The following is a 12272-nucleotide window of genomic DNA, read 5'->3' on the forward strand; positions in this document are numbered from 1 at the left end:
CCTCCAGTAAGGTATTCTATCACCAAATTCAATATAGAAATAATTTAGAAAAATGACTCTTGTATCATGGTCACTGTATATACAGATACAGGTGCTTTATAGATCGGCGTAGGGAACTTTGGCTCTCCAGCTGTTGCAAAATTACAACTCCCATCATACATGGACAGTCAAAGCTAAAACTTTGGCTGTCCAGACATAATGGGAGTTGTAGTTGCAACAGCTGGAGAGCCAGGGATCCCTACCCCTGCCCTGCAGATAGTAGGTAAGGTTTATATAAATGTGATATTTGGATAGGGCAGTTATTAAGGGGTTAAGTATGGAATAATGTACAACCAGAACAGACCCCTAAATATGCAAAAGAACACTGCAGAGACACCATCACATGTCTCGACGTCAGTGAACTAGCCAGACCTTCCCTCCAGGAAGGAACAACCAAGCCAAAGGCGTTCTCCAGTCAAGGAAACATCCTCAGCAAGGTATCCATCCACAGACAGCTGTTTCGGGGTTTTTGCCCCTCATCAGTGTGGAGTAGGTTTCTGGCTAGTGGGAGCAATGACTAGTAAGTGCATGCAAAAGGACACTGGTTGACCTCAGGGAGATCAACCAAAACACTGCAGAGACACCATCACGTGTCTCAACGTCAGTGTATTCTAGAACATTGCCCCCTGGGAAATCAAATATGCAAAAGAACACTGCAGAGACACCATCACATGTATCGACGTCAGTGAACTAGCCATGCATTCCCTCCGTAAAGGAACAACCAAGCCAAAGGCGTTCTCCAGTCAAGGAAACATCCTCAGCAAGGTATCCATCCACAGACAGCACTTACTAGTCATTGCTCCCACTAGCCAGAAACCTACTCCACACTGATGAGGGGCAAAACCCCCAAAACAGCTGTCTGTGGATGGATACCTTGCTGAGGATGTTTCCTTGACTGGAGAACGCCTTTGGCTTGGTTGTTCCTTCCCGGAGGGAAGGTCTGGCTAGTTCACTGACGTCGAGACATGTGATGGTGTCTCTGCAGTGTTCTTTTGCATATTTGATTTCCCAGGGGGCAATGTTCTAGAATACACTGACGTTGAGACACGTGATGGTGTCTCTGCGGTGTTTTGGTTGATCTCCCTGAGGTCAACCAGCGTCCTTTTGCATGCACTTACTAGTCATTGCTCCCACTAGCCAGAAACCTACCCCACACTGATGAGGGGCAAAAACCCCGAAACAGCTGTCTGTGGATGGATACCTTGCTGAGGATGTTTCCTTGACTGGAGAACGCCTTTGGCTTGGTTGTTCCTTCCCGGAGGGAAGGTCTGGCTAGTTCACTGACGTCGAGACATGTGATGGTGTCTCTGCAGTGTTCTTTTACATATCAGACCCCTAAATAGACACTGGACACTCTTGTGTGCCCCCCCCATCCCAGACAAGTGTCACCCTGTACCCCCCTGTCCCCCTCCCCTCCCCATACTGTGCACCCCTGATTGTCCTCCCCTTCCCACACACCTGTATCTTCTTTCTTCCTCCTCCTCCATATTGCAGTGTACATACAGGACCTGTGGTGACATCGTAGTTACATGTCAAGGTCCTTCACCATCTACACAGTAACTTTGCTATACTGTTTCCTGGCTGCTGTTTAGCCCTAATTTGCACAAAATCGTGGTAAACATGCAGAGATTTTGCGCATATTATAGCTAATCAGCAGCCAGGAGACAATACAGTATGGGAAATACCTCTTTTGATGAAGTAAAATCGTCCCCTGTCTCCTCCTCATCCACTGTGATCCTCTCTCTCTCTCTTCTCCCAGTGATGGCGCCCCCCCCTGGTCTCAGCGCCCGGGGCAGCTTCCCCCTTTACCCCCCCCCCCCCAGCTACAGCCCTGAATGGACCCTAACACAGACTGATTATTGGCTGAATGAGCATTTCTAGCAATGTTCATAGCCGATAACTAGTCCGTGTAAAAGAGTCAGTCATCAGCAAAAGAAGAAGCAAACACTTGTCAGCTGGTTTGGTCTTTTGTGCAGCTGGTGAAATAATCGTTATTGGCCGCACATCTCTGTCTAAACAGTGGCCAATGATAATGCATTTAATGGTCGCACAAACAATACGATTGTTTGTTTGGCCCGGGCACTCAATTAATTGTGTCATGTAAAAGCACTGCACACAGAAGCTGATCTCACTGACAGTCAGATGTGTGGCCATACACGGCTGCAAATCAGGCCGTGTAAAGGAAGTCTAACTCTCTGCTACATAAAAACCTGGACCTTTTTTGCCTTGAGAGTGAAACAAAAAAATGTTGGCTTAGTTAGCATAACTTTTCTGGAGTTGTGTGCAGTTGATACAACACTACATAGTTGAGCTCTAAGTGACATACAGCCTCTAAGATGCAAGTATTATGGATATATAATAGCAACTTACTGTAGCTCTGTAGACTAAAACCTCATCCACACATCATTTTTTGTGTCTGTGAATCAGGATCCTAATGCAAGAACAAAAAAAAAGAGCATATTGATTTCAATGTGGTCATCCACACCCGTTTCGCTAAGTTTTTGACCACTGATGGAAGCTCCAATAGAAATCAATGGGTCCATTTGTAACAGAAACCCCTTTTTAACAGATGAACTATGGGGGAGATTTATTAAAGGGTGTAAAATTTAGACTGGTGCAAACTTGCCACAGCAACCAATCACAGCTCCTCTTTCCTTTCACCAGAGCTGGAAGCTGAGCTGTGATTGGTTGCTGTGGCCAGTTTGCACCAGTCTAAATTTTTCACCCTTTGATAAATCTCCCCCAATGTGTGTGTGGTCTGTTTTTCATTGAAGCATTGCCTTTCAAGCCCTGGACAGGCCCCTCATAGTGGTCTTCTATTGCCCCCATTTTTGCAGATCCGTTTACACTGATACATCACTGATGGTTACCCAGGACATCACTGATCCTGGTGAAAAACTGATGTAAGGATGAGGCCTAACTATTATGTGGTGTGCTGATCGGTGTAGTACACTGACAGTCATGGTGGAATTGTCCTGATGCCAGTGCTAGTTCAGCATACAGGTGTGATGTTGGTACCTGTTCATATAGATGGTCTGTCAGGAATGTTCCTGTTGGGACCTTGGCACAGTCTTTGCCACCACCCAGAAAGGGGGAAATGACCCAAGGTGTGTAGCTGATTTGTATAGGTGCTGGTGCTGACGTAAGGAAGACTGAGTCCCAGTGAAATAAATAGAACAGCTTTACTGTACAGTCTCTTGAAAATACAGAACACTTTAGCAGTAGATAGTTTATCTTGTTACAAACTTTAGTGCTTCACTGGATCTGTGCTGAGAGATACCTGGAAATGCTGAATACAATAGAGGTAGTTGTAGTGGTGCTTAGATAGTTTAGAGTAGAGTGGAGCAGCGTAGAGGAGAGGAGTTTGACAAGGGAGTCCCAACCGAAGGTAGTACTGTGCTCTTCTGGAACTTGAGAATAATATTTGAGAGATACTTGAGTGAGAAGTTACTTGTGCCTGTGTTTAGACTGTTGTCTCACCACTTTCTGCTCTAGAGTCAAGTTACCTATCCTAATAGGGTGTCACAAGCCCCAGCCATGGTTACCTGGGTGCAGCTAAGTGTCCGAGCCTTCCCGGTTTCACCTGTACTGCGAGATAGGTTATGTAGACCTTCTGGTAGTTTAGGATACTGCCCTGCACTTTGTAGAGTGGTTCTGGGCGTGGGCTGGGTTTATCCCCCAACATATCCTTCTTGTAGTGAATAGCACTGCATAGTTTGTAGTGAATAGCACTGCATAATGAAAATAATGGATAGACTAGAAGTGTCCCTGGTTGCTTCATACACGTGTCTTAAACAACTCACTGTCTAAACTAGACTAAACTGTCCCGGACACCCTTGACAAAGCTTGTTTAGCGAAACGCAGCGTTGGGTGAGTGGTCTTACCAGGCAGAATATAATTTTGCTACCAGAGGTCTAAGTATACTTCCTTTTGCACTATTTTCTTGTACACATTTTTGATTATATTCTCTTGTACACTTTTGCATTGGTATTTTTTGTATTTTTTAGCTGCACTCGCAGTCTACTTTTCTATACATATACCTATGTACAAAAGATCTAAGCACTTTAGGAGCACACTGTTTATTTAGATTTATATACTTTAGTACCTCCTGGGATTGAGTGACATATCATCAATTTAATTGTTATACAGAGTATACATTATCCCATCTGCCTTGTAAGCCATCCAATGTATGTACTGTATTATTTTCATGCCTCCTTGTTTTTAATATGTTTTTAAATGTATATTTTTTCTATATGTAATAATAAAGTATGGATTTGATTTATTGATTTGGGTGTATTGTCTAGCATCTTTTTCATTGTAGGAGATATATATATTGTTTGATGCATATGGACATTGGCAACAAGTAGTCCGAATTTAGGTTACTAAAAAGCAATATTGTTGTAGCCTGCTCAGCAGTGACACACAAGAATCTCATCAGGTCTCTGAATGTTTTCTCATGAGCAGTAGATAATGCAATATACCACTTAAGGGAAAGAAACGATGACAACAAAAAAAGTAAACATTTAGTCATTACTGATTTTAATCAGGTGAAAACAGCAAAGTAGGTGTGCCTATACGCTGACTAACTCTGTGACTAGCACTGAAAGGATGAATTCACAGCCACAAACTGCACTTTAATGCTTCCAGAAATGAGATTGTGGAGAGGCAACCCGTTGTCAGTGGACTCTGAGACCTCCTGGGGACTTCTGATTTGGTGATTTATTCTGCCTGCCTACAGTAGGCTGAAGCAATAGAGCACCAAAATATATAAAAAGGTACTGTATTGATCTCTATCAAGCTTTTGTGCAAACAAGTCCCCTATGAAGCTTGCAAACGTGTTTAAAATTAAAAAAATAAAATAAAAACGTCAAATATATGCAAATAAAAGCTACCAATGAATACTACAGATCAAGGTTTTTATAGAACCAAAAATAAAAATTGTCATAAAGGATGGTAAGAGAAATTTTAAACATTTAGATTTAAAAAAAAAAAAAAAAATTCTTAAAAAGCAGTAAAATAAAATTATATAAAATTGCTTATTGTTGTAATTTTACTGACTCAAGGTTTTACCACAGGGTGAACAACTTAAAGATGAAACCCCCTGAAATGAAAAAAATGCAAAAATTTTTTTTCCTGGTTTTGCAGCATAATTTATGGAAAAATTAAACATGTCATTTAAAAGTACCACTGGTGCCACAAAAAATAAGAACTTATGTGGGTCTCTGGATGAAAATACAAGCAATGTGGCTTTTTTAATATGGAGGAAAAAAAACAAAAAAGTTCAAAAAAAAATTGTGTAAATAATTTTTTTCTATAGCACATCAGGTGGAAACTGAGTAAGAGTTGGCAAGGTAGGTTTATTCACATTTCCAAATGCATATTGGTTGAAGATTTCAGTTACATTATGCATATGAAGGAGTCGAACATTACTTTTCTTCCACTTGATTTCATTGAATACTCTGAGTTAATTTCAGGAGCAGGTCTGCTCCCCCCTCATTTGTCTTTCCTTCTGAATCTCCAGCTTCCTCCTTCCTCCTCAAAATATTAGTCACACTATGTCCAGATTTTGTCCAGCTACCCAAGGTTTTTTTTCACCAATTTTTATGTGATGTACTGATGACTATTTTTATATACAACATATACATCTTACTAAAATATACAACCATACAAAATATAAATGTAAAAAATATTAAGACTGATAATATAAATATATATAAAAAATAACAGTGGTGTGCAATATGCAAATATCTGTATAATACTGGAATAATGCTGGAAAAAAAAACCTCCACATTTTTTTATGGTGTTCTAATTTCCAGTCAGCATGAAAGAGAGATCACTTCAGCATGCCGAGGCATAGTAATCTGTGCTCCTATAAGGGAGTGGTTGGGTGTGTCAATGTGTCTCCAAGCAAGAAATGTCTATAAACATACAACACAGGGTGCTTTTTTTCTTTAGCTTGAAAAACTTAATGCACTCTGCTTTGAAATATTTATATATATATATACACATACATACACACACTATATTATATCATGAAAGTAGAGCTACATTTAAGCAGAAACATGCAATGCCCACTTCATTTTCAAACAAATTATTGAAACAAAAAAAGTCAACAACAATGGTGGGTATACCCCAACAAAAATGTTACTGTTTCTAGCGCTGCAGAATCTGTTGGTGCTTATTATGCTTGAGCACCAATTACAGCTTGACAATGACGTCTCTTGCTGTTGACAAAGTCAACTTATTGTCTGTTCATAGAAACAAAAGGAGAAAACAAGTGTGGTGCAATTATTTATATCTGATTAAGGGGGTACAAACCCCTGAAATGCATGTTTTTGTGCCTTCAACAAACTTTTTTGCTTACTGAATATTGGACGTCTCTGTAACACATTATTTTGGATAGCACTGACCATGAGCAGCATTCGTTTTCTCCTTTTGTTTCTATTGTCATATGACATGGACCCCTTCTGGAAATATCCTGTTTTAGTGGTGCAGTCAATCAATGTGAACCCCCATCCGGCAAGTTGGAACAGACTTCAGGATGTTTTGGACTCCTGATACACACAAAGCCCAAGGGCCTAATAGGTGAGCACCTTATTCATCTTCTCTTTTTTCCTTGTTTCTTTTGTGTTTGTAAAGACATGGCATCCCACTCTTTTTGAAGGGCGACCCTCAGGTCATTGAGGTTCTGGGGTACAGAGTTACAAGCCTCTACACAGTGGTTCAGCTAGTTTTCTATGAGATTCGGGTCTAGAGAAAAGTCTCCAGCAGCCGTTCCCTAATGATGTGGCCTTGATGATCTGGAGCATTGTTGCCCATGAAGATAAAATTAGGCCTGTGTTGTTCATCCAGAAGCACAATGTCTATAATTAACAATGTTATTCAAATAGTATGGACTTGTCACTGTACCATTCAAAAGTTTTAATAACAGTGCCCATGTAAGTCTTAGTGGCTACTTGTCACAACATCTGGGTGGGAACATGCCAAAACCCTCAACTGAGTAAAGTATACTTCAGTTGACTACTAGTGATGAGCGAATACTGTTCGATCGAATAGATATTCGATCAAATAGTAAGGCATTCGAACTATCAATTATCGAATAGTTCGCCGAATATTTGATAAATATTTGATAAGCGTTCAAATCCCCCAGCTTCCGGCTTCTACCTCCAAGCGGTCGAATAGATGTTTCAATAATTGAATACTTGTTCCCATCGACTTTATTAGGATTGAATATTCGATCGAATATTCGGGAGATATTCGTACGAATATCGAATATTTCACTATTCGCTCATCACTATTGACTACACTATACTGCGATTTCTGTGGCAATCCTCTACAGGACAGTTAATTGGACTACCTATCATTATCACCCTTTGCAACATGAAGCTGCGCACACACTACCAGCAACATGTAAGTACTCCAAGGCATTCAGAGACTTTACCCATTTCTCTTGGAGCAATTTTACTGGCATAAAGGGAACTAAAGGTCCGCAGGCACAGTATTTTACATTGCCTTCTAGTTTATGTCGCCACTAAGGGAAGGTGCAGAATTCATGAACAGCCGTTCCTACAGGAATGGGCAGGCATAGCAGTGCCTCTCTAACATACACACAGCCTGCTGCCGCCATAGCACGTTCATGCACACAGCCTGCTGCAGCCATAGCACGCACACACACACAGCCTGCTGCAGCCATAGTACATACACAGCCTGCTGCAGCCATAGTACATACACAGCCTGCTGCAGCCATAGTACACTGGGAAAAAAAAAATCTTCTCCTCAGAGAAAAAAAAACAGGACAGATGCTACTGCTACACTACTTATGGCTTCTCCTTCTCTGTATTACATAGGGAAACATCATATTACACTGCTGCTCATATACAATTATCCAGTATCCAGGAAGAGAACAGCACAGATCTCCCCCCACACAATGGACTGATCTATGGAGGAAACTAAATGTATGTGAGAAAGGGTATTTCTGGTTGTTATAAATAAAGGGCTTAGATTGATAGAACATAAAATATATTAATGAGGAACATTTATAAAATTCATCTGAAAACTATAACATTTTAGAAGTTTTTTTTTTTTTTTTTTTAAAGCCGGAGTCAATACATCTTTTCCGACTCCAGCCAAACTAGCTCCGACTCCACAGCCTTGCCTTAAAGTCCTCTATATGGAGCCAAAGTGTCCTTCAGTACCATGCACATTAAGTGTCAGATCAGCCGACCCACACACACACCCCTAAAGTGACACTTTAGTGCTGCACCCACACATTTAAAATTGCCTTTAGTGCAAAACACACACATACAATTAAAGTGCCAACACGTGGCTAAAGGTCTAACGTGATTCTTGCTTTATAGTAACTAGTTGATAAATTGAAGGGGGTGGGGATGAGTAGATTATATTCATACAGACTTAACTCATATTTACCTATTAAAAGAAAATTATACTCAAAATGACGGGCATCATAACTTTAATTGCCTTATATACTAGAACATTAAATGCAATAATATTAGTTTTATAGCCTAAGGAGAATCAATTGTCTTTTATAGTCCAGATACCTGCAACATTTTGCTGACTATAAGATGCACAACACAGAAAAAATATTTCCTACCAATTAAAAAAAGTCACTGGTGAATAGGAAAGCTGGGTCACAAAACCCCTATGAACGTTAAAGTGCAAGAAAACACAAATTTGACTGGTAGGAATAATAAAATGCAACCATGTGCCTTTATGTTAAGGGCTTTTAAGTATTTATAGGACTACATTTCCTTTACAATAACAATAAAAGGAAATTAGAAGAACGGGCAATGTCCAGAAAAACATGTGGGGATTTATTGAGGAATTTAGCATAATCTAAAGCAATGAAAATGTATTAAGGGCCTTGCCTACTTGTCAACTTTTGCTCTATGAACAGCTGCACAGTACTTGCAATGATTAGGTGGCGCACTTAAGGAGAACTCTGTCAGATGGTTAAGAAAGCAGACAGGAGGTATGGCAGGGATTTTTTAGCAAAATTTTCCCTTACTAAAAAAAAAAAAAAAAAAAAAAAAAAGCATCTTATAGTCTGAAAAATAAGGTATTTCACATTTGCATACAAATCAGATGAACTATTTTACAGAGGACTCCATGAGTGTTTTAAACTTTTCTATATCACATCCATTCATCACAAAGGCTTTATTTGTTTTCTTGAGGTCATCAATTAAATCCAGCACCATCATTCCCCGGGTAAATTTTCCAGAGAGCTCCACAGTTACAGCACATTCAATGACTTTTGTAACTGTACTGCCATCAATAGCTGCAGCCATTGCATAGGAGTCACAGGAAACAAACCCAGGCCCATCCACAATAGCCTTTTCTTCTCTCTCACTCCTGGAGTACTGCAAGCTGTGGGCATAGATCTTCTTTATAAAATCTGATTTCTTGGTTCCCATATTTACCCATTTATCATACCACTCCTGTGTGGCAAAAACAGAAATTATTATGTGGTAGCAGAACAATCTACATTCTCACTGTTATATGTATATGTATGGATCCTCATATCATTATGGGGAACAAAAAAAAAATCTTACTTTTATCCTAAAGTTAGTCTGTCAGCTACAAGGTTCTGCCACTGTGGACATTGTTAGATAGCAGTTAGGGCAAAGAGACACAATATACCTTTTATTTAGCCCTCTGTGCTTCCATAATATAGAAACATGTTTTTATTTATCTAGTGTAGTGTGCCAGAGGCTTTCCCAAGGTCCTGAAGTGCTGCAGGCAAGAATGCCCCCTTGCTCCCCCTTGCATCCCTGTCAATCTGACTGACAATCAGCTGGAAGACGAGCCCTGACTGTCAGTCTAGCAGGGACAGGGCTAGGAGGAGGAGTAAGGCGACATTCTAGCATGCAGTAATTTAGAGGCTTGGGAATACTTCTTCAACACTGAGCACTGGAGATTAAAAGCATTGTGTGCGTTATGCAAGTATAGATGTAAAGTCTCCTTGTCTCAACAACTATACCAGTGCAGCAGCCTGAATTGTGAATTGCATCTGACAAATTCAATTTAAAAGGGGTTATCCAGCAAAAATCGGTTCCTTTTACAACAACTGGGTGTCAGAAGTACAAATGTATATAACTTTCTATTTAAAAATCTCAAGTTTCCCCATACTTATCAGCTATATGTCCTGCAGGAAATTATGTTTTCTTTCCAGTCTGACACAGTGCTCTCTGCTGACATCTCTGTCCCAGACAGGAACTGTTCAGAGCAGCAGCAAATCCCCATAGAAAATCTTTCCTGCTTTGGACAGTTCCTGGGTCACCACTTCTTGCAGGACATACAGCAGCTGATAAGTACTGGAATACTGGAGATGTTTAAATAGTAGTAAATTAAAAATCTATATAGCTTTCTGAAACCAGTTGATTTAAAAAAAAAAGATTTTCATTGGATAACCCCTTTAAGGCCTGGTAGCCAAAATGTATATAACATTTCAATAAAAAGTTGGTATATGTTCTGAAAAGGGAGGATTTGGTTTTTATTTTGTGTATGGATTCTTTACAGAAAGTCTACAATATAATACTTGTGTATGGGGGATTATTGGCAGGGAGGGTGGTCCACACAAATGCAGATTCATCATTCTGTCAGACAAAAATTGGACACATGTTTTCTAAAACAAATAGCCAATCACAGCTCAGCCTTCAATGACTGACTGGTTGTTGTCTGCCTGAAGTAAAAGCCCTTTTCCTTCTATAGTTTATGAAAACTACATATAAAGAACCATGTCAAATAAAAGTGTGATGTATCCTAGGACAAATGTACGGTAATATTGTATAATTTATCTATTAGCACTGAAATTTGTAAGCTCTACTTACCCATGGAAGCTTGTGACGGCATGAATGCTCCCATGTAGCAATATAGGTTGGACACAAAAAATCACTGAGGACAATGTAGGCAGCTTCGGGGTCCGCAAGGAAGTTGAACTCTCCACAAGCCGTAGTATTCCCTCTTGCTAAATAATGGAAAGGTAATCAGTAAAATTATTTTACATTAATATCTGGTAGAGTTAGGGTACATTCACATGTCCATAAATTTTGCAGACCTTCTGGATGGTGAAGGCCTGTCATGGATTGTTTCCCCACCCGGCAGGATGTGTCTATATCATGCCCGCAGTGGGGAAAATGTTTGAATCTCCATGGCTCTGTCATTACAGTGCTTCAGAGATTCAAACAGTTTCCTGGGTGCAGGCATGATGGCAGGGAAACAATCCATGACAGACCTTCACTGCCCATAAGGTCCACAAAATTACAGACGTGTAAATGCAGCCTAAGCGTTAAAGTTCAAAGACATCCTTTGAATCTTTACATTAGGTACATCTTTGGAAACCTACACCCATACTGGGGGAACGCAGTAAGAAACTTTTCTATTATCCATCTATTAATGGAATTGCTCCACTGGCATAATAAAGGTTTCTTAAACAGCAGCAAGTATTCTTCAGACAGATTCACATGGTGGTGAATAATTGTAATATGTACAGTATATCTGGAAATAGCTATTTATGCAGTTTTCTAATATATGGACACTCGTTCCCCAGTGGTGAAGCAGTGATAAAAGTGATTATGCTTCATATAGAGCTACATAGTTATAAGCACAAAGGAAAAGCAATGTTACTCAGTATATACTCAGTATTGGCATAAATACTAGATACGAGAAAATCAGATTTTGCTTCATACGAACAAAACAACTCTGATTCGCTCATCTCTAACACATAGGGTGGTATTACACGGGCGGATGGGGGCCCGATAATACCTGTAAACGAGCAGCGATCTGCTAGATCGTCGCTCGTTTACTTGGCCTATTACACGGCCCGATAATCGTTAAACAAGGGCTGCAGGGACATTGTTACCGATGTCCTTGCAGCCTTTGTTTAAACTGTATACATACCTAATCCATGGTCCAGGGTTCCTCTTCTTCTTAACTTCTCCCCGGGTCCGCGCACTTCAGCTTCACAGCGGCTTGTCTCTGCTGACAGGCCGCTCGGCCAATAACTGGCTGCGGCGGTTCCGGCCTGTGATTGGCCGAGGGGCCTGTCAGCTGACACAGGCCGCTGAGAAGTCGGGGCGCACGGGACCCGGTAAGAAGCTCTGAGGAAGAGGAACCCTGGAACATGGATTAGGTATGTATTCTTTGCTAATCGTCAGCCGCGCACCGCTATTACATGTAGCGGTGCACGGTCGGTGCCCGACGATTATAGGTCTGAA

The 12272-nt window shown here is 40.5% G+C and overlaps 1 protein-coding gene across 3 annotated transcripts in view; it reads right to left on the bottom strand.

The window, feature by feature from the left end:
* Positions 1–8492: 8492 nt before the first annotated feature.
* The window catches only part of LOC138783422 (pyrimidine-specific ribonucleoside hydrolase RihA-like), a 47117-nt gene continuing 43337 nt past the window's right edge, over positions 8493–12272 (bottom strand). For all 3 annotated transcript variants that reach the window (XM_069958115.1, XM_069958117.1, XM_069958116.1), the window contains exons 5-6: positions 10887–11023; positions 8493–9494 (exon numbers count right to left, since the gene is read on the bottom strand). In XM_069958115.1, the coding sequence (XP_069814216.1) occupies positions 9147–9494; positions 10887–11023 (485 nt within the window). In that variant the 3' untranslated portion in view covers positions 8493–9146. The remainder of the gene's footprint in view (positions 9495–10886; positions 11024–12272) is intronic.

The sequence above is a fragment of the Dendropsophus ebraccatus genome, chromosome 2 (assembly GCF_027789765.1).
Source record: "Dendropsophus ebraccatus isolate aDenEbr1 chromosome 2, aDenEbr1.pat, whole genome shotgun sequence".
NCBI lineage: Eukaryota > Metazoa > Chordata > Amphibia > Anura > Hylidae > Dendropsophus > Dendropsophus ebraccatus.